The sequence below is a fragment of the Felis catus genome, chromosome D1 (genome assembly GCF_018350175.1).
Source record: "Felis catus isolate Fca126 chromosome D1, F.catus_Fca126_mat1.0, whole genome shotgun sequence".
NCBI classification, from domain to species: domain Eukaryota; kingdom Metazoa; phylum Chordata; class Mammalia; order Carnivora; family Felidae; genus Felis; species Felis catus.
Genome location: NC_058377.1, coordinates 99411526 through 99439096, shown reverse-complemented (window position 1 = coordinate 99439096; position 27571 = coordinate 99411526). Strand labels below are relative to the sequence as shown.

The following is a 27571-nucleotide window of genomic DNA, read 5'->3' as shown; positions in this document are numbered from 1 at the left end:
ATCGCCGGGCTGAGGGTTCCGCCCGCAGCCCGGGGGGCTTCGGCGCGCCTGCTTCTCCACTCCCCAGCCCGAGGGGGCGCTGCAGCGCCACTAGCTCTGCTAGCCCTTGCGCCGCGCTCCGCTCGGATCTGCTCTGCGGGCGGCACCGCGGTGGTACGTTCCCTCTCACTGCCCTCCCCCTCCTCCTCTGCCCTCCCCGCCGGTGGTAGGTGCCGGAAGTGCCGCCATTTTGGGGTGTTCTGCTCTGGCGGCAGCGGCAGCGGCGGCGGGACGCGGAGGCTCCCCTGGGACTCGGCCTCAGCAGCGAGGCGGCGGCGGCGGCGGCTGCGGAGGCGCAGGCAGCAGCTGAGGCAGCGGCGGGCTCAGGTGCAGCCGCTGGTGAGTGCGGCCGCCGCGGGTTAACGGGCCGCGAGTGGGAGGGAGGGAGGGAAAAGAGGCAGGAGGGAGGCGCCGCGGGGCGGGTCCGGTCCTGGCGGCCGCGGGTCACAGGGCCCTTCGGGCGCGGCCGCTCTGGTTCCCCGCGCCTCAGGGCAGGTCGGCGATTTCTTCCCGCGTGTCGGGGTCCTCCGCTCCCCGGGTCCGGCCGCGCTTGTCCGGCGCGTGTCCCCGCGCCCAGGGAGACCCGCCCTCCTCGTGGCCTTGTCTCCTCTCCCCCGCGCCCTTTGCCTTCACCCTTCGGGCCCCGAGGGCTTCGTCCCCCGCCCAGGGATAGCTCCGTCCTCTTTTTTCCGGCCGCCGTGCCAGACCCAGGCTGTCTGCCCGGGACACCCCTTCCCTGCTCCTGTCGCCCCACGTGTTTTTGGTGCCCACCCCTGGAGAGGGCCAGGACCCCTGCCTTTGGGGAGGCAGCCTGTTCTCCTTAAGAGCTTCGAGAGCCCCCCGTTCCCCGCCCCAGATCCGCTAGGGCCTTGGCTCGCCCTCCCCCCACATCAGGTGCTCACCCAGTCGTGGCCTAGTAGCTGGGCTGGAATCTCGCACCCGGGAGCGCGGAGAGCACATTGAAGAGCTTTTTTCTCCGGGGAGCTGGCTTTGGATTTAGAGCCGGTGGTATCTTGGTCGCGATCTTCGGGACAGGATGTTGTTTTAATTTTTAAGACTATATAGCACAGGCTCTAAGGAGCTTCTTGTTGGTTCAGGTTCATCCTTATAGGTGAGGGGAAGGTGGTGAGATTTTGGTTGGAGCCTGTTTCAGCAAAATGGAATCTTTTTCTCTCCAGCAGAGTTTTAATTCCGTACTTTTATCACTCTCGAGTAAAAGGGCTGTGTAACAATTCTAAATAGCGGCAGTGTTTTATAATGTCTGCAGTGTAAGAGGTTACATGCTCAGCGAATCCTTTACAGGAACTTCATCTTTTAAAGGTCTTTGAGCTGTCTTTGATTCTCTGTAGATTGGAGAGACTTTAAATGCATTCTTTCACCTTTTCCACAAGTGTTGGGTCGGCTCTTTTCCTCAAGTGTGGCGTCTCTGAGAGTGCCCTGCAAGTTCAGTTTCTCCTTAACGTGCTTGGTGAGGAAGGAGGAGTCTCCACTTGGAAGCACCCAGGGTTCTTTCTCCTTTAATATTAATGAGTCTACTCGGAAAATCATGAAGTTACCATAGCATGCATAAAGGATTGCCAGAGCCCCCCACTCCCCATTCCAGTTTTTATATTCTCCTAGCTTTACTTACAGTGTGTGGTGTCTGGTCGTGAAATAGCCAAGATTGAAGCATTGCTGTTAGTAAAGCAAAGCTGGAGCTTTCAGCTGTTGCTTTAACCAGGAAGTTTGTGGTTCCCCCAGTGGCTTATTTCCTCTTGACTGTCCACCACCTGTTTCCATGAAGAATGGCTCCTGGCCCAGAGCATAGGTCTCAACTTGTCTCCAATCATTCATTCTTGTCCATGGGGTTTTCTGGTTCAAAGATGGTATCTCGACTTAAAATCTATTAGCATGTGGGGTTGTTAGAGATAAAATATCTTTTCCAACTCTTTCGCTTTTCAGATGAGGAAACTGAGGCCACCAAAGGTTAAGTGACTTACTTGGCCAAAGTTACATAGTGAGTATTCTTAAAATAGTCTGAACATAGGTTAAAAGCAACAACAACAATATCATGAGCAATAATGCACACTGCCCTTTAAGATGTGCCAGAATGGGAAGGCCCCTGAGCTGGAAGTTAGAAGGCCTGGGAAACCTTACTTTTGTTAGTTGCTAGCTTGTACAGTCTTTAACAAGTCCCTTAACTGTCCTGAGCCTCAGTTTATTCTCATCTGCAAAAGGGAGAAAATAGTGTCTGTCTCCTAGGGTGCTAACTCAGCTTCACCGCAGTAACGTGTGAAAGCGCCTGTGGTGTAAGAGACGGTGAGATTTTGAGCTAGAATGTTTATTTTTCTAAAGATTTCCACTTAATTTTTTTATTACAGAAGCTACAGATTCATTATAAAAAATACAGAAAAGCAAGAAATGAAGAAACTCACCCTTAGTCCCATCACTCAGAGGTGATTGTTAGTCCTTGGTCTTTATCTTATCTTTTTTATGTACTACAGAACTGCTTATTATTTTGCCAGAATAAGTTTATCCTGCTCACAGTTTTGTGATGTGTTTTTAAGATTTAATAATATATGATAGTTATGGTTAATAAACACCTTTTAAATGGTGCTGTGAATTTAATAGCTCCAGCACATGTGAGGCCAGTGGATACCCAGCACAGGCACAGAAGAGTTGCTTTTTTAAACATATGCTGGGCTGGAAGAAGAGAAGAAAAGGAAGGGCAGAGACCTAACATCTATTGTATGGCTACTGTGTAAAATAAATAGTTGTTTTTTTTTTAAGTTTATTTATTTTGAGAGAGAGGTGTGCATGCATGAGCTGGGGAGGAGCAGAGAGAGAGAGAGAGAGAGGGAGAGAGAGCGAGAGAGAGAGAGAGAGAGAGAGAGAGAATCTTAAGCAGGCTCTGTGCAGTCAGTGCTGAGCCCTGACACAGGGCGCCACCTCTGTCTCACCAATCGTGAGATCATGATCTGAGCTGAAATCAAGTTGGATGTTTAACCAAACTGAGCCACCCAGGCACCCATCCCCAATTTTTTTTTTTTAAGTTTATTTATTTATTTGTTTTGAGAGAGAGTGAGACAAGGGCAGAGAGAGAATCCCAAGCACGTTCCGTCAGCACTGTCAGTGCAAAGGCCTGCACGAAGCTTGAACCCACAAACCATGAGATCATGGCCTGAGCTGGAGTTGGACACTTAACTGACTGAGCTATCCAGATGCTCCCCAATTTTTTTTTTTTTAAATAAAGATTTGTTCTCTGCTGCTAAATGTCAAGGCGAATCCTGAATTCTGTCCTCTTTTGTGTGACTATCACTGCAACTTCTTGAACTTAATTTTCCTGTGAGGCTGGACCTAATAAGGAAGATGGGGGAGGTTAGAAGGTGACGGTGGTGTGTGCCTTGTAAAGGGAGAGAAGACCTGTCACTTGGAGGCCCCATTGAACAAGTTGGAGGAAGTCAGAGCGTAGTCTGACTCCGCTGAAGGCTCAGGGTACTTCCAACAAATTGCTGTTTTTAAACCATGGAATGATAGGATTTGAGTGAGCTATTTCCTAAGCTTTTTCTTCTTTTTTTTCTTAATTTTTTTTTTTTAACGTTTATTCATTTTTGAGAGACAGAGCATGAGCAGGAAGGGTCAGAGAGAGAGAGAGAGAGAGAGAGAGAGAGAGACACACACACAGAATCTGAAGCAGGCTCTGAGATGTCAGCACAGAGCCCGATGTGGGGCTTGAACTCACGAACTGCAAGATCATGACCTGAGCCGAAGTCAGACGCTCAACCAACTGAGCCACCCAGGCTCCCTGTCAGCTTTTTCTTTTTAAACAGCTTTATTGAGATACAATTCACATACCATACAATTCAGTGGTTTCGGTCTATTATGTTATTTTTAAAAATTGTGGTAAGATACATATAACAAAAATTTGCCATTTTAACGTATTAGCATTTTTTTAATGTTAAAAAAAAACCCACATAAAATTTACCATTTTAACTATATTTGAATGTGTAGTTCTGTGGCATGAAGTGCATTCCCATTGATGGGAAATATATCTCCAGAACTTTTTCATCTTGGATATCTGAAACTTTATACCCATTAAAATCAACTCTCCTTTTCTTCCTCCCCTCAGCCTCTGGTAATCACCAATCTGTTTTCTGCTTTTGGATATGTCATATAAGTGAAGTGTATTTTCTGCTTTTGGATACCTCATATAAGTGAAGTGACTGGCTTATTTCACTTACCATAATATCTTTAAGGTTCATCCATGTTGTAGCATGTGACAGGATTTCCTTCCTTTTAAATGCTAAGTAATACTGGGGCACCTGGCTGGCTGGCTCATTTGGTGGAACATGTGACTCTTGATCTTGGTCATGGGTTTGAGCCCCATATTGGGTATAGAGATTACTTTGAAAAAAAGGCTGCTTAATACTCTATTTTATGTATATACCCCATTTTGTTTATTCATCTGTTGATGGACATGAGTTGTTTCCCACCTTTTGGCCATTGTAACTAGTGTTGCTATGAACATGGGTGTGCACATATCTTTTTGAGACCCTTCTTTAAATTCTTGTAATTACCAAGATAATAGCCAGAATTGGGACTGCTGGATCATATTGTGGTTCTATTTTCAATTTTTTGAGGAACTTCCATACTGTTTGCCATAGTGATTGTACTATTTTACAGTCCTACCAACAGTGCACAAGCGTTCTAGTATCTCCACATCCTTGCTAACATTTGTTGTTGTTTGTGTGTGTGTGTGTGTGTGTGTGTGTGTTTAAATAGTAGCCATCCTAATGGAGTGTAAGCTGATTTTTTTTTTAAATTGAAGTGTAGTTGATGTACAATATTATTTTAGTTTCCCATGTACAATATGGTGATTGGACATTTATATACATTATTTCATTGTGGTTTTGATTTGCATTTCTCTGATTAATGATGTTAATTGAACACCTTTTCATATGCTTGTTGGCCATTTGTATATCATCTTTGCAGAAATGTCTATCCAAGTCCTTTGCTCATGTTTTAAATCAGTTAACATGATTTTTTTGTTGTTGAGCTGTCATTGTTTGTATATTGTGAATATTGATCCTTTATCAGATAGATGATTTGCAAACACTTTTGCCCATGTCTTTTCACTGTTGATTTTGTCTTTTGTCTGTTTTTGCTTTTGTTGCTTATGCTTTTGGTGTCTTATCCAAGAACACTGCCAAGTCTAATGCCATGAAGTTTTCCCCCTATTTTTTCTTCTAGAAGTTTTATAGGTTGTTACAGTTTTAGGTTGTTACAGTTTTAGGTTTTAGATTTAGGTCATTTTAACTTTTTTTTTATGAGTACAGTTTAGTGGCATTGAGTACATTCACAATGTTACTCAGTCATCACCACTATTTCTAAAATGTTTTCTTTATCCCAAATAAAAATTCTGTAACCATTAAGCAATAATTCCCCATTCCCTTTTCCTCCTAGCCACTTGGTAACCTCTAGTCTGCCTTCTGTCTCTATGAATTTGCCTATTTTAGGTACTTTGCATAACTGGAATCATAGAATATTTGCCCTTTAGTGTCTGGTTTATTTCAGTTAGCATGATATTTTCAAGGTTCATCCATGTTGCAGCATGTATCAGGTTGTCATTCTTTTTTGTGGCTGAAGTCTTTCTTTTTTGAGGTCAGGGATGTTTTTTTCATCTTGATATTTCACCCTCTTTTGAAGCTCCATAAAGGCTATTGAATTGATTAGAATTCATGCTCTTCATGTGGGTTGCAGTCACAGGGGATGTCCACTGACAAGCACAAATTTCTTGAAAATTCAAACATATGATTGTGCGTAAAAGTGCATAATGGTAACCCAAACCATAGTAAATAGCATCATTTATAATTTCTTGTCTAATTATAATTTCTGATCTTTGAATGTACAGTGTTTTTGGAATATTCTGTTTTGTACAGAAAAAGTGTCACATGACGGGAACAAGAATAAAGAATAGGCAGATTTTTGCCTTTGCTTTATAAGTATATAGTGATTTTGTTAGAGGTGTGGATTGATATCCAGGTATTCTGTATTGTATAGAGAAGTTTTTTTTTTTTATAAGTATGGTATTTAATGGCCTAGTTAGAAAAAATAACACTTTTGGGGAAAGAGCATTTTGAAGTTAATCATAGACTTTCTGGTTTGTTTCGGTACGAACAAAGATATTCAGGATATTCTCATGTATGAAAGGCTTTCTTTTCTCTTTTTTTTTTTAATTAAAAACAATTTTTTAAAATTTATTTTTGAGAGTGAGGGAGAGGGAGGGACAGAGAGAGGGAGACACAGAATCTGAAGCAAGCTCCAGGCTCTGAACTGTCAGCACAGAGCCCTATACGGCGCTCGAACTCACAAACCATGAAATCATGACCTGAGCTGAAGTTGGATGGTTAACCGATTGAGCCACCAGATATCCCTAAAATAATTTAAGTTTATTTTGAAAGGAGGAGGAGGGGCAGAGAGAGAAGGAGAGAAAAAGAGAGAGGGAGAGAGAATGAATCTGAAGCATGTTTCATACTGTCAGCATGGAGTCCACCCAGCAAGGGGCTTGAACCCACAAACTGAGATCATGACCTCAGCTGAAACCAAGATTTGGATGCTCCACTGACTGAGGCGTAGCCACCCAGGTGCCCCAAGGCTTTCTTCTTAAGATGAACTTGTACTTCTGTCTGTCTCTCTCTCCAAAAATAAATAAACGTTAACAATTTTTTTTTTTTAAAAAGGCGCCTGGTGGCTCAGTCGGTTAAGTGTCCCGACTTTGGCTCAGGTCATGATCTCACGTTTCCTGGGTTCGAGCCCTGTGTGGGGCTCTGTGTGACAGCCCAGAGCATGGAACCTGCTTCAGATTCTGTGTCTCCCTCTCTTTCTGCCCCTTCCCCTGCTCACGTTCTTTCTCTCTCTCCAAAAATAAGTAAACATTAAAAAAAAAAAAAAAAAAAGATGAACTTCTACTTGCTTTTTGTGGAGGTTCATAACTAATTTTGATCTACTTGCCTACTTTTCTTCTCTTTGCTTTTTGGACCTAGCCTCCCACTGCATTTTTCTCCTCTCTGGTAATAACGGGGATTTAATATTAGTCCTTGAAGTATGGGATGAACTGGAAGTTTTTTTCAGTTAACTGTTCTTTTAAAGAGATATTACGGTCCTTATAGTACTCAACACATGGGACTTTAGTGTCAGGGAAGACATTCATACTTTTTCTTCAAACAACATGAAACCATTCTTTTGTGAAAACTATCTCTTGATTCTTGGTTATTTTTAGTAAAAAAAAAAAAAAACTTTATATGAATGAAAGTTTAATAAATGAAGGCTTAAGTGTTTCAGAAATATGCTTTGAACCAGAAATTAAATTCAATGTAGTGTTTCTGAATGGGACTTCTAACAGCCCAAGGTTGCTTGGTGTTAATATAGTCCTGCATTTACCTGCACATTCCTTCATAGAGGTGCTATGGCATGCTGAAATGGTCAAAGAGCAAGTAAAATAGAAACAAGAAATTTGTTAAAACCTGGAGAATTACTCTTCCCATAATTGAGAGTTGATTCTTTGATTTTCTGGTTTTTCAAATGAAAACTTGTGGCTTGAAAGAATGATGTGATTTGAATGGGATTTATAAGCATAGCCTGGGAGGGATAGGTGTGGCTGCTCCAGTCAATGAGTTTAAAAATTGGTACCATCACTGTGTCACCTTTAACATTTCTGGTCCTGTTTTCATTTATTTACTACAAAAAAATTTTTTTTAATGTTTATTTTTGAGAGAGAGACAGAGTGCAAGTGGGGCAGGGGTAGAGAGGGAGGGAGACACAGAATTCAAAGCAGGCTCCAGGCTCTGAGCTATCATCACAGAGCTCAATGTGGGGCTCAAATTCATGGACCGCCAAGATCATGACCTGAGCCGAAGTCAGACACTTGACCGACTGAACCACCCAGGTGCCCCCAAATTTATTTTTCATTAAAACATGTTTATTTTGAGAGGGAGTACATGTGTGTGCGTGGTGGGGGAGGGGCAGAGAGAGAGGGGAGAGAATCCCAAGCAAGCTCTGCACTGTCAGTGCAGAGTCTGATGTTGGGCTCTATCCCACAAACTGAGATCATGACCTCAGCCAAAATCAAGTGTCAGATGCGTAACCGACTAAGCCACCCAGTTGCCCTTTTTCCCGTCTTTAAAATGGAGACTGATACCACCTTGGAACGGTAATGTAAGAATTGAGGTTATTAATGCTAGGCATTGAGCAGTGCCTGGTAAAGTGTTGATAATGTTACTTCCTTTTTTCATCTGTAAAAATGGGTGTATACTTATCTTATGAGTTGGTAACCCAGTTTAGCCAAATCATCACAGTTAAAATGCCTGGCAGTGCCATACATAAACAAACATTAAGTAAGTTCGTGTTCATTTTGTTTCTCCTTTTGCGTTTACTTGTTTCACATTTTCCTTTGTCTGTAGTGACTTAAGGGATAAGATTGTTTCCTTAAGTCCCAATTTGTGCATCTGAAATGTTTTGCTACACAGGGCATCCTTACCCTTAGAACCTTTTAGCTCATTGCTCCCTGTGGAATACTTGGGTAATGTGGTTTCCTAGATTCATCTTCACTGTCTGTATTTCATATGATAGGAGTCTTCTATGTTCATAGAAAACTGAAAAACACAAATGAGTTTATTACTGGATTTGTAATAGGATCACCTGGGTCTCTTTCTAATTAGGTAACTGGTTTTAGGTATGGAGGGAGAGAGAACAGGCTCTGATGCTTAGAGTTGTAATGTAGATGAAAGAGTTAATCATAATCGGGTTAGCTGTTTGCTTTGTGAACTGTGTTGTAGCAAGAATCCTTATCTGAGCTTTATAATTTGCTAAAGACAATTTTCTGTGAGGAGTTCTTTGTAATTGTAACTATGTCCTTGTCATGAAATTGGCTGTTAAAATGTCCTTAAATAGAGGTTTCCTTGTAGAGTTAATCAGCAGAACTGTTCTATAGTTGTTTTTTTTTTTGTTTATTTTTTTAATGTTTATTTTTGAGAGAGAGAGTGTGAGCGAGGGGCAGAGAGAGAGGGAGACAAGAGAGTCTGAAGCAGGCTTCAGGCTCTGAGCTGTCAGCACAAAGCCTGATGCAGGGCTCAAACTCACAAATCACGAGATATGACCTGATCTGAAGTCGGATGCTTAACCCACTGAGCCACCCAGGCACCCCTCTATAGTTATTTTTTAATCTCTATGTTATGGAGGTAATGGGCATATATCTGTTTATTTAAATTTCTTCGAATTCCAGAACTGTAACATTTTTCAAGAATGTTTTATATCCGTCTTAAAATTCATATTGACTTAACATATTTTTTTCTGCTAAGGAACTCTTTAATTCTTCTAAAAATTTTATCTCATGGGCCAGAGGGATAAACATCAAAATTCAGGCATTGAGACATGGGTGTGGTTTTTTCCTTCATACTTACTGTCGTTTAAAACAAAAAATTTTAAAGTAAGATCTGTCCTGATGTGGGGGCTTGAACTCCCAACCACAAGATCAAGAGTCACATGCTCCACCAACTGAGCCATCCAGGTGCCCGCGATTTTTTTTTAACGTTTATTTTATTTTTATTTTTTTAGTTTTGAGAGACAGAGACAGAATGAGCAGGGGAGGAGTAGAGAGAGAGAGAGAGAGAGAGACAGAATCTGAAGCAGGCTCCAGGGTCTGACCTATCAGCACAGAGCCTCATGCGGGGCTTGAACTCACAAACCGGAAGATCATGACCTGAGCCCAAGTCAGACACTTAACCGACTGAGCCACCCAAGCACCCCTGCCCCTGATTGTTTTTAAGATTTTTATACAGAGAACATGAATTTTATAAATATGAAAAGTACTTAAAATTGGACTTTTTTTTTCCCCTGAAGGGATGAGAAAGCCTAGTTAGGGGAGACTGTGTGAGAGTACTATGTATTGGCATTTCAAGCATCTAAGATGTTAGAAAGCATTTTAGCTCTTAGAGCTTTGTGAAATTCTAACGTGACCCTCTATCAGCTGACCTTCTCCCCATTTCGCAGGAAGTAGCCTCATTTTCAGAACCGCTTTTGGATTGTAACATTTTGATTTCTCTTTTTCTCCACTTAGAAAGTAATGGCAAGCAAGTATAAAGAAAAATGATGAGTTCCAGTTTAGAGACTGCAGTGAGGTCTGATGGATCCATCTCACTTAATTTTAATATGCCACTTTTGGGGTATGTTCATAGGTGCAGAGTGTGGCTTTAGAAGGAACTGTTAACTAACTTTCTGACCTCCACGGACTGCCAAGTGTTTAAACAGCTATGTTCAGCTTTGACAAAATGGAGTTGAATATCACTTTTTTTCCCTATGTTGAAACTCCACTGAAACTTTATTTTCGAGTTGGGAAATGTCTTTAGTTTGGGGATTGTACAAAATGCAATTTTTTGGTTTCAAAGCTGTTTAATTTTATAGTGTCATACTTTTAATTTTGGAAGGTCAGTAGTTTCCATTTACATAACCTTGCTACTCTTCAGCAAAAGAATCATTAAATTAGAAACTCTCACCACTTTCTCATTGTTCTTTTACCTTTTTGTTTCCTGTGAGATTGAAGCAAGCTCTTGCAGAGACTGGGAATGTGATATTTTGGTGATAATGTGGGGTAACTAAGAGTCTACAATGAGTAGACCCTTTTTTAACCCAATATTATGTGGACATCTGTTAAGTTTTTGCTAGTTTCTGTTTTGCACAGATCATTTACTGCAGGCTTTTCCCAGTTTCTTTGTGCTTGTAGCTTTTGTGTGTGGAAAACATGCCTCTTTTCTGCTCTAATTCCCTCCTCCCCCCTCCCCCCCCCCCCCCCCCCCCCCACTACCATCACATGGCTTGGCTAATGTTTCTATCCTGCATGACTTTGTGTGATACTGCCCACTTTACCATACTAGATTGGGTGGGATAGTGCTAGTGAGAAACACCTGTGCTGTCCTTTTGGCTGCCTGCCTGATTCTGAATGCTGTTGTCTGAGCAAGAGTCTTAGGGGTCTGGGGAATGAAAGGAAGTCAGAGTGGTGGTGATGAGCAACTTGACATTGTGTAACTGACATTATCAGCTAGCTGGTTATTACCGCCTATTGAAGCAGTACTGTTTTGTGATCATATAGCCATTTTAAACCTTACAGCAGATTTTCAACAACGATGTTTCACTGGAAGCTGTCTATGTGGTAAAGGACTATTCCTTAGGTTTCTCTTTCTTAGAAGGCTAGGACGAGAGGAATGTGCATTGCATTTTTTTTTTTATCTGTCAGCCCTTTCCTCCTCATGGTTCAATTTCTATTTGTCATTTAGTACATAGCTAACCTTTCTTATGAAGCCTTTACTGTTCATCCATTCCAATACTGTGTAATAGGATATTATTTAGTGTTTTATTAGACACATTTTCTCATTTCAGCAAGATTTTAAGCTTTTTTGAGCATGGAGACTGCTTTATGGCTGAGTGTATTATATAACTTAAAAAAAATTTTTTTTTTTCCTTTAAGCAAGCTCTAGGCCCCAAGGTGGAGCTTGAACTCACAACCCTGAGATCAAGAGTCACATGCTGTATGGACTAAGCCAGCCAGGTGCCCCATGTATTCTATAACTTTTGAGGAGTCAGGCACACAGTCCCTATACTAATTATACTCTGTGACCTACCCCTTCTTGTAACAACTTATTGGACCAGAGGTGGACACCTAACCCAAGCTGGGCAAATCAGTTTCTCCTAAGAATTTGAGATCGTAACTGAGATTTAAGTCTTTAGGGAACACACGTACCACCTGAATTCAGAGAACTTGAAACATATAAAATCACATTCACAGTCAAGTTTAGGCTCATGATACATCAGGAAGCTGTGAAGGCCAGTCTGTAGGGAGGGATAATTAAGTAGATTCATCCTGAAAGAAGTATAGGTGAGAAATGCATCTCTGAGGAGAGAGGCGGCCATCCACATGCAGAATAGAAACCTATGCATAAAGCTTTTCCAGGTGTGGCTCTGTTACACTTTCTGCCTTTGAGTTCTTTTAAATACTCCAGTATCCTTTCAGTTAATTCCGTTTTGTACTTAGGCTAGTTTGAAGGTTTCTCTTAATTACTGAAACCTTTGAGAAGAGTACAAGCTTTAATATTTCTTAAATATTTTGAATTTTAGAAGTCAGGCCTAGGATCATGGCTTTTTGGAAGATTGCCCCTTTCCCCCACGCAGCAGGTAGCTCCTCCTTTAGGCTCCTTTGAGGTCTTGGCTCCTCTGTAGTATAGACATTCCTCTATGTTGTCACTTTTGGTGTGTAGAGAGTACTTCTCTCTGGTGCTTTGCCAAATTAAGATTGAGGTTTTGTTTTTACATGTTTTTAATGATTATTTGTTTAGTTTATGTAACATTTATTTGCTTAGATTATTCTTTGCAGCATATATGACCGATCATAACAAAATAATACTGTTATTTCAGATAGGAAACTTAATGGTGGGCCATCATTTTAGAAGAATTTTTTGTGAGGTGTATGGATTAAGTTCATTCTTTTCTAGTTAAGTAACACATTTGTTTTAGTTCTTGATTGTTTCCTCTTGAAGAAAAGTTGATGGACTTGAGTGGAATACAATAATGTGAGTTGAATGGCAGTTGAGACTTTAAACAAAGGGTAATGGTGAGTGGCTGTGTGCCCAGTTGATGGAGTCTGTCTGGTCTGGGCTCAGTTAGTAACTTCATGAATGATCTGTAATAGGAGCATCACAGTGGTGTTTTTCTCTTTGAGAAATGTTAATGAGGGAGAGAGGGAAGCTCTGAGAAAGATAGTTTAATGCTTCCAGTTTTTTTCTTCCTGTGATCATTTGATATTTAGGTTGAAAACCTTTTTTCTGGAAAAATGTAAAATTTCCCTGTAATAATAATGAGCAGGAATTAAAAAGAGACTAGACCCAGCTTTGAAACATGGATTTTCATACAACCAGGAGGGAATGGATTTTCAGAGTAGGAAAAACTGGAAGACGTTATTTCCTATTGGAGGCTAGCCTGATTGTTGTGAATATGTACATAACCAGTGTTACACTTTCATGGAGTGCACATATGATATTGAGCTGAATGCTCTGCATATCGGAAGTCTTACTGTCCATAGTGCTCAGTGGTATTGGGTCCTTGCACAAAATAGAGACTTGATATTTTTAGAGTACTCCATGTCTGGTCGAATGGCACTTTAATTTTACGTTTTGAGATAGTTCAGGGCTGAGCAATAGGAAGAAAATCTTTTAAAACTGAAATTCTGAGAATTTCTTGTTTTTTCAAATCATTGTCTTTTGAAGATAATCAGTACTCAAAGGAGTTTTATGGGAAAAAAAAATTGTAAGCAGCCTTTCATTGAACGACATTAACTTGGGGATGCCTGAGTGGCTCTGTCAGTTGGGTGTCTGACTTGATTTTGGCTCAGGTCGTGATTCCACAGTTTCTGGGATCAAGCCCTGAGTCAGGCTCTATGCTGGTGGGGCGGAGCCTGCTTGGGATTCTCTTTCCCTCCCTTTCTCTGCCCCTCCCGCATGCGTGCTCTCTTGCTCTTAAAATAAATAAACTTAAAAACAAAAAAGACATTAAGTTGGCTAAAATTTGTACTACAAAAGACTTTGTGTACCTCTGTGATCTTGAAACCTCATATTGTATATTGCCTGGACAAAATCAGAAGGCTCCTAGACAACCCTGATTCTGGCTCTGTTTTCTGTAGCTCCAGAGAATTAGAAAAAGAGAATCTGATACTGTTGGCAGCCTGTGCTCTCTTGCTTTTCTGGGCCAAGACATGCATTTAAAAATAAAATCAAGGAGATTGTAAACCAGTAGTAAAAACGAATAAAACACCCAGGAGTTTGCTTCCTCTCATGTCCTGTGGTCTGAGTCTTTTTTACAGTCTTTAGGCTGGCATTAAACTCATGTGACAAAACTGTACCCTGGGCTTGTTCTTCTGTATTTCCCCTTTGAGATTTATGGGAAATAATAATGGAAAGACACCATGTTTATTATATATTTATTGTTTTTATCATGTTCTATTTCTGTTTAATAGCCTCTTGATACATTTACAAGTGCAATAATAATAAAAAAAAAAAAAGCCTGCAAACTTCTTTACTGAAATCAAGTGCTATTTTTATTTATTAATGTTCATTTGTCTGGTATAACTTTGCTCTTGCCTCAGTAAGATCCAGACAAAGACTTCACTCTGTTCCAGGAAGCGTGCAATTTAGAAAAATGTTTTCTTTTGAATTCTGGCTGTTCCAGCTTCTCCTGTGAACAAACCAGATCCACAGATCAGGTTTGTAAACGACCTGTTTTCTTAAGGTATCTTCTAACAGAACAGGTCTCGGGAAACTGAGTGGCAACACATTTAGCTGGGAGTAGCAGCTCATCTCCCCGAACTACATCCCCTTTGTCCACACACAGCAATTTTGGAGGCAGACGTGGAATTTAAATGTACACTTCTCTGTTCTGGTCCAGTTTGACTTTATAGTCCATTTTATTATATTTTGTGTGTCTGACACATTAAAATTTTTTTTAATGTTTATTTTATTTTTTGAGAGAGAGCGAGCACGAGCAGGGGAGGGGCAGGGCGAGATGGGGAGACAGAATCCCAAGCAGGCTCTGTACTGTTAGTGCAGAGCCTGAGGTGGGGCTCGAACTGCTGAACTGTGAGATCATGACCTTAGCTGAAACCAAGAGTGTGGTGCTTAACTGAGCCACCCAGATGCCCCTGTATTTGTTTTTATGAATAGGGGAAAGATGAAGACTAGAATATATTTCCTTCTTTCGCAAGACAGAGTCTCTGAAACAGTATCTAATATTTCTTCAGCATTGTATACTATATGGTAATATTTCTTGAAGATAGCTTGCTAAAGAAAAATGGAATCAGGCTTTCTGAATTGCCAGATCCAGAACATCAAAAAATGCTTTGACCAAAAAAGAAAAAAAAAGAAAAAAGCCCGCTGGATCCACCCCCAGGAATCCTAGTGGGTCCCCATGGTAACAGCCTCCTTGCTTACAACTTGTCACTGTGTAGCTGTCACTAGAGTTCAGAGAAAAGCCAGTATATCAAGAACTGTGTGGCATTAACTACTCCTTGATAAAATGCTGTTGCATATTTGAAACAAGCCAGAAATAGAAAGTTAAAGGTTTTACTTTCTGTGTTACATTAATTAGATGTTTTAAAAAGCTGCCTAATTATGGTAAGGTGCAGCAGTGGGAAGGTGGTGGGTGGCCGAGGCAGGCATAGGAAGAAGCCATAGGCTCAGAAGGTTAGATTCTTCAGAGATTTTTCTTCTCTAATCCTTTCATTTTGCAAATGAGAGAAGTGAAGTGCTTTACTTTGGTTCACATAGAAGCAGAAACAGGATTCCAGCCCAGGCTTTCTAATTTTTCAGCATACTGTTCTGTCTCCACTCATACCTTGCATTTACCATGCCTCTGTTTTTCATAAATGAAGTCGCAAGTTTCTGAAGTTAGGGAAGGACCTTAGAGGTTATGCAGAGAAACTTTCTACCTAGCAAAGGAGTCCCTTCTGCACCATCTTGGGCAGGTGGCCTCTGCCTCTTCCCTCAGGTGGGGGTTATCTATCTAGTTAGCAGGAACTCCACTGCCTGAGTTCAAAGAGAAGATCGTTGTATGTGGATTTCCCATTTTAAAGCGGTATGCTTTGTTTTTCTCCTCTAATAAAATAGCAGTTGACCATCAGACTCACATGTTTTTCATTAGCCTCTTTATCTCCATTTAAGTCATGCTTGTCAGTCATGACAAGAGAGAGAATTCTTTAAAAGAATTATGTCTTACCTAAACCCTAGAACTTTGAAAAGGTAATGCCATATTTGGAACAATCTGGTCCTTTAATGGTGGGAGGGAAAAGATGATAAATGTTATATTCAGTTTAAATACTTTATAATGTGCTTATTAATAAGATGAAATTGATTATAAGCTGGAGTATCAAAGAGGCCTCAAAGTTTTAAAAACAAAATCAAAACCACATAGGCAAGATGTTTAATATTTTTTGTGGTGCATTTATGAATACTTTTGTATAGAGTAAGTTCATTTATGTAAAATAATAATCTGACCCAATATTGAAAGTCCACCCAGGTGCCCCTATTTAGGCAATTATTAATTATATACCAAAAAAGGACTTACTTGGTTTGTTTTTTGGATGCCCTGTTGCTTAGTATGCCAGTCATCAAATGCCTCTGTCAGAAAGCGCTTCAGCTTTTATCTTTCTTCTTTCACAATTGCTTAAAAGGTAGTAGTAGGTAAACAGTTAAGATTATTAGCTTGAGGGGTGCCTGGCTGGCTCATTTGGTAGAGCATGTGACTCTTGATCTTGGGGTCACGAGTTCAAGCACCATGTTGGGTGTAGAGCTTACTTAAAAAATAAAAAAAAAAAAAAGATTATTAGGCAGCTCTTCCTGCCCATGGGTCCTGTCCCTCCCAAAAAAGATTATTAGCTTGAGATTTTTTTTATACCTTTTAAGAAAAGCACATATGCATATTTTCTAAGATATACAGAAATGTTTTCAGTTTTTCATAACACAGATATTTTTTCCTCGAAGAATTTACCATACCTAAAAATGGAGAATTTGGCTCCAAGATTAATTTTCCTTTTTGTCTTACCAGAAAATTAAAGTGAAAATGCTGTTGGCAGTCTTTTGCTGTCTTGACTTCAACACAGTAGAGAATGCTATAATGAAAATGTGGCTGAGTTTTTAATATTCTGGAGTTTCATGACCACCAGCACTTCTTGTTGTGCAGCCAAGGTAATTAAGGTAATCAAATATTTTAGTCATTAGCAGGTGTGGCCTGACTCTGAAAGAAATCTCTAATCCTAGCTTTATCCCCAGTGCCCTTTTCCTTTTCACTGTAAAACATTTATTACTTAGTTGTTCTGGCTCTCAGTTTGACCAGTGAATTTTTGTGTAAAAATTCATTGTGCAAAGTTTTTGACTAGAAAATATGCCAAGTTATAGTGTAATGAAAGAAACTGTTAGACCTCACATTGATGGGGGAAGGGAGGAGAGACAGACAGATACAGGAGTGGGATGGAAGAAGAGAGAAATGGTGCATCCTTACATTTGGTAGACAAGGCAACTTGAGGTGTTAGGAACCTCAGTGAGGAGAGTAACTTATTTGAGGCATCGAGCTATTACGTGGTAGGACATGGTTGGACTGCGAGTCTACACTCCAAATGCTGTGCCATTTTCCTGCATTTTTCTTGCTTCTCGAGGCCTAGTCTCATGACAGTAATGAAATAACTTATTTTTGTAGCCATTCCTTTTCATGTAGTAATGTAATTTTTAATCATTGAACCAGTAATGTAAATTCAGCATCTTGTTCTAGAAGTTCTTAGCTTTGAGAGAATTAGAAAAATAACTGCCCTGATATATTTTTTGGTGTACCTTTCCTAAACTGCTTACCGGTTTTCTGATCGAAAAGTGGGAGTAATTTTAGACTTAACAAGTGGCATGGAAATGTGGTTTTAAAGTAGCATTCATGACTTTCAAGTCATTCATGACATCTTCAAGTCTTTCAAAACAAATGCATGGGTCATAATGAAGTTTCTGTTGGCAGATAGATGGAGGTAACCCTCACAGGTCATTTAATAGATGAGAAAACTGGATGTTACAGCTTTATTTGGTTCTAGGGAACCAAAATGAGACATGATGTGACACAAAAGACTGTCGTTTCCCCCCGACCCTCTTCTTAAAGTCTGGTCCCTCTCCCCCAGTTCCCATGCCCCACAGCCATCATTTTGGCTCTGATAATTACTTCTTAATTCTAAACAGCCATATTCCATGAGCTCCTAGAAAAGAGAGAGAAAGAAAACCCCAGTCTCTCCAGGGGACCTTTCAGTCAGTGCCACATTTACCAAGCGGTCTGTCTGGTCTGTGACCATGTCCTCTTTTGTCTGGGCCCACATGAAAGAGTGTCCCAAATGCTATCTTGATATATGTCCTCACTAGCAGTCTTGTTTTTTAAGCCTCCCTTTACAGGTTGATTCACAGTAGGGGAGAGTCATGTTCAGAAACTTTTTCTGATAGCCTGAATTTTCTTGTCTTTTATCTCTTTGCTTCTATTTATGTTCTTTGTACCTCTTCCTTGAGCTTGTGCCTTCTGCATAGTTGACTCTATTATATCATCTTTGGGGCTGCAGAATAAAAGTTGGAAGATTTTAAAGTTAAAGTTCCCAGAATAATGTTGTCGCCCACATTGCACATATGTCACATCTTGAGTTTACTAGTTAACTCTCTAAATATGTGCTTTATATACAGTATGTGCAGTGTGATCACTTAGGTTGCCATGAGAACCTAAAAATTTTAGGCTTAAATTGTTCAGTAACAAACACATACTTTTATTGTCTTAGAGAGAGGCTAGTTTTTTCTTTTGTCTGATATACTTTTTACAAATTAAGATATTAGGCAGTGGCCATTCTCATATATTGCCTCTTGCTTCTTTGACTATTCTTCACTTCAGTCTTCCATGTTGTAGTTTTTTCTCTCTACCTACCTCCTATTTCTTTGCTATAGGAATAGAAGTAGGAAATTGGGGAGTGCTGGGTGGCTCAGTCGACTAAGCCTCTGTCTTTGGCTTAGGTTATGATTTCAGAGTTTGTGGGTTTGAGCCCTGCGTGGGGCTCTCTGCTGTCAGTGTGGAGCCTGCTTCTGATCCTCTGTCTCCCTTTTGCTCTCTGCCCCTCCCCTGCATGTGCTCACTTTCTCTCTGTCTCTCAAAAATAATAAACATTAAAAAAAATAAGAAGTGGGAAACTGGAAGCTTTACTTTTTAAAAAAGTGCACCTGGTAAGAGAGGAACTATATGGGATATCCCTAACACACCTAAAGAGTTCTGTTTTCATGTAAGCCTCCTGAGATGAGCTATAGTGCTAAAATTTGCTTGGAAACTTTTTTTTTTTTTTTTCTTTTAAGCATTGTAATGTTAGCCTATCATCTAAAAACAATTCAGGTTCAGTTTTAAATGGAATACATTTTATCTTAGACTTTTTTTTTTTTAACATTTATTTTGAGAGAGCATGAGCAATGGAGAGGGGTAGAGAGAGAATCTCAAGCAGACTCCACACTGTCAGTGCAGAGCCCCGTGCAGGGCTTGAACTCAGGAACCGTGAGTTCATGATCTGAGCCAAAATCAAGAGTTCGATGCTTAACTGACTGAGCCACCCAGGCACCTCTAGACCTTTTTTTTTTTTTTTTTTTTTTTAAGTTTATTTATTTTGAGAAAGAGCACGGGGGTCAGATGGGGAGGGCAGAGAGGGAGAGACAATCCCAAGAAGTATCTCCCCTGTCGGTGCAGATCCCAGCATGGGTCTCAATTCCATGAACTGTGAAATCATGACCTGAGCCGAATATCAAGGGTTACTTAGCCAAATGAGCCACCCAGGCGCCCTGGAATATGTTATTTTGAGTAATTTCTTGGCCATGGTAACTTGTTTATTCTTGACTGGGTTTAGTCATGAGGACTCCCTTTTTGGACCAGGAAGTACAAGAGGAGATAAAAGGATGCTAGAATGGGGAACAAACTGTATATTGTTTAGTCTTTTTTTTTTTTTTTCAACGTTTATTTATTTTTGAGACAGAGAGAGACAGAGCATGAACGGGGGAGGGGCAGAGAGAGAGGGAGACACAGAATCGGAAGCAGGCTCCAGGCTCTGAGCCATCAGCCCAGAGCCCGACGCTGGGCTCGAACTCACGGACTGCGAGATCGTGACCTGAGCTGAAGTCGGATGCTTAACCGACTGAGCCACCCAGGCGCCCCAATATTGTTTAGTCTTAATCTAAATCTGTTTTGGATCATGGACCCACCTTTGTAAATCTGGTAAAAGTTATGGACCTATTTTCCTATAAATAGAAATAAATAAGTATAGTTGAACAGTGTGGAGATTAGTAGAAAATCCACTTATAAATTTTGATGCCCCCCCCAAACTTTACTGATAGCCTACTGTTGACCAGGAAGCTTTACTGATAAAACAGTCAACACATTTTGTATGTTACATGTATCATATACTGAATTCTTAATAAACTAAAGAAAATGTTAAGAACATCATAAGGAAGAGAAAGTACATTTAAAGTACTATACTGTATCAAAAAAAGTTGCAGGTAAGTGGACCCGTGCATGTCACACCCATGTTCAAGGGTCAGCTGTGTATGAATGCATTTTGCATATATGTGTAAAATTTACACATAATATAAGGGAGTTTATGGAATTCTGTAGGTCTGTGGACCGTAGATAGGGACTCCTGTTCTGGTCCAGTCCCGTTTTTGAGGAAATGGGAAATGAGAAAGAAATGACCAGCCCAAGGCCATAGTGTAGCTGTTCATAGCCATTTTGATTTTGAGGTGGTACTTTTAATCACTGCTTGGTATATATAGTTGTGGTCCTTTGAATTGTGTTCTTTATTTTTACTTAGTTGCCTTCACAAGAGGAACCTTGGTAAAGTCTGTAATAGATCATTAAAGCTGTGATCTTACCCAAAAAGTAGCATATTAATCCATAACCAGTTACTCTTTGGGAAATCAAAGTTGATATAACAAGCTGCTCAGAAAAACTAAATATATAAGCCACTACATACAATTAACAGGTTTTTAATAAAATGTTGAACATTTGCATATCTGTTTTGTCGGACATGAAGGTGCCTCTTCTGCTGGAATCCTGTGTTTTCTTTGTCAGTATATTAGATGGTGTGGACAAGGCTCTGCCTTGCACTAGGAGATCTAGGTAGTGGGATTGAGAGATCAAGTTTGCAAGATCAAGTTTGCTGTCCTTTAGCATTCTTTGCTCATCATTACTGTATTACGTACTACAATGGGCAAAGAGAATTCAAAATTCCAAAACATTAATTTCCTAATAAAATATATTGGAGCAAGTAATTATGGTGGATATGTTATTATGTCTTAAGAATTTGAAAAGTTTCTTTAGTTTCAAGGACAGTGTGTTGCTGGAGGGTGGGGGAAGCTACCTAGCATATTTGTTTATTTATGCCCCATAAGCTTAGGCTAATGCGCACATACATACCAGACAATTCAGTGATGGGAAGGAACTGGACAGGGCTCTGTTCTCTGGAATTCTCCTTCATGGTTGGATGACTGGTAGTGTTTTGTAATAAAAAATCTCAGAATGTGTCAGCATCAACATTTCTAGTCTCCACCATACTGTTTTCCTGTGGCAGGTGTTTTGTGTTTTTCCCCCCTTTTATTTATTTAAAAAATTTTTTTAAATGTTTATTTTTGAGGGAGAGAAAGAGACAGAGCGCAAGTGGGGGGAGGAGCAGAGAGAGAGGGACACACAGAATCTGAAGCAGTATCCAGGCTCTGAGCTGTCAGCAAAGAGCCTGACACGGGGCTTGAACCCATGAACCATGAGATGATGACCTGAGCTGAAGTCAGATGCTTAACTGACTGAGCCACCCAGGCACCTCTTTTTTCCCATCCTTTTAATGGTGGTGTAAAATTTCCTCAAAAGGCTAGGCAGAGATTTCTGAGATATGTTCCTGAAAGTGTGATGTGAGAGATGTTAGAGTGGATGCTGAGTTATGGTCTGAATTTATTTTTCTTTTTTTTTTAGAATATATTTTCTCTGAAGTTGGCAAAAAACTATACATTTTTTTCACTTTTTTTAAAGTTTACTTATTTTGGGAGAGAGAGAGAGAACCCACATGCGCATGTGTGCGCAGGAGAGCGGCAGAGAGAGGGAGAATCCCAAGCAAGCTCTGTGCTGTCAGCACAGAACCCGACCCAGGGCTCGATCCCACAAACCATGAGATCATGACTTGAGCTGAAATCGAGAGCTGGAGCCTTAACCAACAGAGTCAGCCAGGTGCCCCTTAACTTTATATTTTTAAATTACAGACTTAAAGAATTTCAGAAATGGAGGGACCTTAGAAATCATCTAGTTCAAATATTGTAGACTTACATTTAAAGATAATGCCCTTTGAGTGCTAGTAGGTGGGACCTGTGGGAGAAGATCTAGGTGTGTCTGTCTTCAGTCTTTCTCTTAATTTATAGTTGCTACTCCACGGTTTAGCACTAGTCAGATGCTATCAACCTTTATTATCTCATGTATTAATCTTACCTAAGAACTAGAGTTTAAGTATTGGAGTCATTGATAGTACAGTTTATGTTTGTGCTGCATCCCCTGTAATACTGAATCTAGACAGTGCATGGTAAATACTTGGTTGATTGATTAGGAGTTAACGTATGGGATCATTTCAACCAGTCAACCATGCGTTTTTTATCCTGCGAGAGTTCACTCTGGCCAGAAATTGAGCTTTTCATACACTTCACATTGAATGAATCTGAATGAATTGTTCCAAGCAGAGTAATTTTTGGAATATAAAATATGGCTTCTGATTACATAAGCCAGCATCCTGGGAAATTATATTTTTAAAATCACCATCAGAATTTATTTTAACTTGTAACACCCCCTGCCCCCCAAGAAAAGGAGAGACCCCAAAACATAACCTGAGAGCTGGAATGAGATCTTGATTCTGGAAATAGCACAGGAGCAGTGAAGGTTGGGATCATTCACGCAAATGGAAATAACCTTTTTTACTGTGTTAAATTCCATAATTTAAATGATAAATTAAGCCTCACAGCTACTGCTGATCTGGTAAGACTCTGACCTAGTAAAGTTTTCACACTGTCTTTTCTATTTCCCATGGCTGGGGGATTCTTGGTGTAAGTGACTGAGATTATTGGGAAGTTCCTTGACTGAAATAGAATCTCTCAAACCTTTCTTCAAGCACCAGCCTGTGTGTTTCTGGTTTTTGTCTGGAGCATGTGAACAGAATGCATGTGTGTGAGATAATTGGGTTTTCACTGATGGCCCCCTTTCAGCAACCATGTATGGGTAAAGCTGTGCAGGTCCCTGCTCCTCCCTCTCTGAGCACGGAGCAGAATCTATTCTGCTGAAGCTGCTGTTCCACTTTCAGCTTTCTATATTTGTACAGCAGCAGCAGGAGCAGCCCACTAGCTAGGCGGCGTGGCTGCCCTGTGCGCCCATATTGGCTCAGGCCTGAGCAGGGCTCGCAGTTTGTGTTCTTACGTGCGTCCATCTGTCTGTCTGTGTACATTACTGTGGAGGACTGAGGTTTTCAAGTGAAAGAGGTGATCCGTTTGTCTTTTCTGTTTTGTCATTTATAAATGGTAGAGAATATTTCAGAGTCTTGGGGATGGGGCAAGGAGACAAGATTTGTATTACCGAAGAAAATTTGTTTTCCGAGAGGAAGGCCAAACTGGTAAATACAGTGTCAGAAATGGTCTTTGGGTTCTTTCAGAAACTTTTCTTTTTAAAGTAATAGTGTTTTTCCCCCTTTGTTTTTTACCAGTTTCAAAGATCAGTTCTTAGAGGTGGAAATGAATTCCTTGTCTGGCATGCAAATTTCCTGATACAAAATTTGAGTAGAAAAGACTGAGACACGACCACCTCCTTAAGAAATGATTTTGTACACATCTTTTTGAAAGAGGGTGTAGTAAGAGCTCAGTCTCTTGGCCCTTTGCTGGGAAAGGAGCTGTGGGAAATGCCCTGTTTTGGGCTTTACAGCGTCCTATGCTATGTTGCACTGATTCAGAGTGCTTTGTAAAGTTTGGCTTTACAGAGGGCTTGTAATGTTTTTTGGTGTCATGTCTATTTAAGGAAGAGTAGAGGATGTGACATGTAGACAGATTTCAGGCTATTTCCAAAGAGTATTGGGTTTGTTACGCTATTTTTAAAGGATTGTTTTCTTGGTTTGTTTGAGATATTCTAATTAGGCAGAAGTGAATTCCTCACTCTTGATCAGTTTAAGTCTAAATTCAAGTTTTGTTTCTTTGTTTTACATTTTGCTTTTACTCCCTTCCCCCCTCCCCCCATGAGTCATAAGCATGCAGAGTTGGGAATAGAACTTGTCAGCTGAGTAAGGATGAGACTGTTCTCTGCATATACTTGTTACTGTGGACAATGAAGACAGAAAAGGACTTTAAATGCTGGAGAAACACAGTTCACTGAGGCAACTTCTTCCTGTGGCTCTGTGGTATGGTTGCAGAATATGTGTGACCATTTGCTGATATATTCTGGCTTTGAATCACTGAGGAATCTGTTCAGTGATTTGTCCATTGTTGGCTTTGGGTATATGTGTTTGTTTAGAGTTTGGGACCTGGAGCTGTCTTTTGTGGGTCCTGCATACTTAATGAGTTTCTGAAATTCCGTTGAGTGGCTTTAAATTGGATTCACCCTCCCCTTCTTGGCAACTCTTAGTGCCCATCTCATTTTACCATCCTACTAATGTTTTCTCATTTATAGTATGAATCACTATACACCCTCTGTAGGGGCTGTCATTGGAGATTAAAATCAGTGGCAGCTCTTTGATTTTACAGCCCAACCTCAGTAAAGGACACGGGCTAGCACATCACGATTCCAGCTTTCCCTTTGTTTTTGATATTTAAAAAATATATGTGTGTGTGTGTGTGTGTATATAATTTCCCTGATCTCATTTTTTTTTTTTATTGTATGCATTTTGAAAGTTTCCACAAAATGTTTTTTGGTATGATGGGGGTAATAAATGAGTGTTTACAAATAAATAAATAAATGCTCTTAGAACAAGTGGTTCAGTATTTCCTAATGGAGGTTACACTTATACTGGATGCTCACAGGCCCAGTTGGAAGTTGAAGATCAGTCAGCCAGTCATTGCCTTCTTATCTATCCCCCCACCCCTTTTAATAAGACCTATTTCTGTAGAATCTTAGGCACTCCCAATTTGAAGAGACAAAATCATCTTGTCAAAGTAAAACTTTTGGGGACTTCTCCTTTCTCACCATAGGCACCAACCCTAGTGCCTGGAATAATAATGATAGCAGATGTTTATTGAGCACTCTGTGGGTGCCAGGGATTGTTCTGAATGCTTTATGTATATAAATTCTCTAATTCTAACAAGCACCCTGTAAGATAGATACTGTTACTATAGCCATTTCCCAGGTGAGGAAACAGGTGTAAAGAAGTTAAACAATTTGTCCCAAGTTAACTGGCTAGCAAGCAGCAAAACTGGGATTAGAAAGTGGTGGGGTGACTACAGTGTCTGAGTGTAGGATACGTTACAAGGTTTACAGTAAATACTTGTCTATTTTGTTAACATATAGAATATTATGTGGGATTATTGGATTATGAATCAGTCTAACTCAGTTTAATTTTCGAATTTCCTTATGGACATGATTATGGCTTTGATTTTGCAGCTCACTGTCAATAATTCACTTATCGATGATAAAGAGCTGTAAGGCAGATAGCCTTACATGGAGTTCATGGAGTATCCCCAGAGTATCTGAGTATCCCCAGAATTACTAGTTTATCTCTGCTAGTGCCTGTTTACTGAAGATATCAGAAGCAGAATTAACTTTAGTTTCTTTAACTCTTGTTCCCTGTACTAAACATCATCAGGAGATGCCTCCTCATGGTGAGGATGGGAAAGTGGGAGGTGGGGGGCTGGCAAGTTTTGCCTCATTCATTAACTGATTTGTGAGTGTAATAGGAAAATAGGGAGGTTTGTTCAAAAGGAATGATGATGTGAGAATTATTGGTAGGCTGGGTAATTTTAGTGGAAGGTAGCAAAAATGTTACTCTATCCTAGACAGTGTGATTAAATAGCACATAAATTTGATTTAGACAGGGAAATTAGGAATCAGCTGTCCTGAGATAGATGTTTTAGTCTCTCTCAAATTGATGGCAGATTTTTTCCCTTGCCATATATGCTTTCCCTTGGATGTATGCTGTTCTATGCTTTTTGTTTCTTGTTCTTTTTTTGTGTGTAAGTCATGTCTTCTGAACAAGATTATAAACTCATTAAGGATAGGGATTAAGCTTTTTTTTGGTTACCTCTCTAGTTCTGGGTATATAGTGGATGTTTTCTTTTTTAAAAAAAATTTTTTTTTCAACGTTTATTTATTTTTTGGGGGACAGAGAGAGACAGAGCATGAACGGGGGAGGGGCAGAGAGAGAGGGAGACACAGAATCGGAAACAGGCTCCAGGCTCTGAGCCATCAGCCCAGAGCCCGACGCTGGGCTCGAACTCACGGAGCGCGAGATCATGACCTGGCTGAAGTCGGACGCTTAACCGACTGCGCCACCCAGGCGCCCCTATAGTGGATGTTTTCTACATGCGTTTTTGATTGATAGAGCTCCCATTTAATTTTATTTATTTATTTATTTATTTATTTATTTTTTTAACGTTTTATTTATTTTTGAGACAGGGAGAGACAGAGCATGAACAGGGGAGGGTCAGAGAGAGGGAGACACAGAATCTGAAACAGGCTCCAGGCTCTGAGCTGTCAGCACAGAGCCCGACTCGGGGCTCGAACTCACAGACCGGACCGTGAGATCATGACCTGAGCCGAAGTCGGCCGCTTAACCGACTGAGCCACCCAGGCGCCCCTAGAGCTCCCATTTTAAAGAGAGCTTGTTTTTGTAAACAAGTTTACAAAGTTTAATTTTATGAAACAGTGGTGTGGTGGGTTTTTTTGTTTAAGTAGTGATTGGAAGGAGGCGAAGGAGATCATATGAATGGGTATTTAAATGTGAGAAACACTTTAGAACACAGTTCAAGAGTGATGAAAGCATGATAATTGAAGTCACTTTTTACAAAAGTGACAATATTAAGAACGTATTCAGAATTTACCCTAGGACTGTGTATTCTTTGGGATGAATCTAGCTATGCCAAACATACTCCCTGATTGGCTGAAGCAAAGGTGTAAGTTTTGTACTTTTTGGCATATAACCTATCTCAGGAAGCATCTCTGCAGAAAAGTTGTTTCTGGTTTTGTAGGATTATGATATTAAGAACAGAAAGATTGAATAAAGTTTCCTGCTATTCAACAAAACAAGATAAACTTCCTGAGACAAGACCATATGGCAGCATCCTGCTTCAGTGCCCATGTGTTTGGGGTGAGGTTGGGGCAGATGGTACAGGCAGGGTTCTTGGCTGCTTGGTCAAGGGTTTTGGAGATGGTAGAAGTTAGATGCTAGGCGCTGTTGTATGTCCTGTGTATTGGGCATGTCTGCCTAAGAAGTGGAGCGAGCTCAGTGAAATGATACTGATGTGTTGGGTAGTGTGGGGGTAAGATAAGGGGAGAGGCTGACTTTGGAATGATACCTGCAGTTCGATCATAACTTCCCTCAGAGATTAGGGAGAGAGACAAGATACAGTGTGAGAAACAAGATTCCAGATCCCTGGCCTCTTCTGTTCTCTAGAGCCTTCAAATAAGATACTGCAGGACTGTAGGATTTTTCTATTTAAGCTTGAAGCTGTTTTGATTCCTTTTTGAGATACTAGGCCAAAAGCTGTATTTATAGAACTTGTTTTGACATATTATCTCACCCTGTCCCTTGCCTTCCTTACTGGAAGCCAGCTAATGTTGCACTCTGCCTGGCAGGAAAGGTTGATTGAAGAAAATGTACACATAGATATACAGCTGAGTGATTGAAAATAGCTCCAAACTTTGTAAATAGGCCAGCCATAAGATTTGCAGTCCAAGCTACATGAACATCAGTTGAGTTGCT

The 27571-nt window shown here is 40.4% G+C and overlaps 1 protein-coding gene across 8 annotated transcripts in view; it reads left to right on the top strand.

Moving 5' to 3' along the window:
• Positions 1–239: 239 nt before the first annotated feature.
• The window catches only part of CELF1 (CUGBP Elav-like family member 1), a 75530-nt gene continuing 48198 nt past the window's right edge, over positions 240–27571 (top strand). For 5 of the 8 annotated variants that reach the window (XM_019812410.3, XM_019812412.3, XM_045039278.1 and 2 more), the window contains exon 1: positions 241–378. Coding sequence is in view for 1 of the 8 variants with exons in the window: in XM_045039277.1 (XP_044895212.1) it covers positions 2440–2474 (35 nt within the window). In the remaining 7 variants the exon portion in view is untranslated. Of the gene's footprint in view, positions 379–2399; positions 2475–16774; positions 16806–27571 lie in introns of those variants that run through there. The other 3 variants (XM_045039277.1, XM_045039280.1, XM_019812413.3) reach the window with 3 other exon arrangements.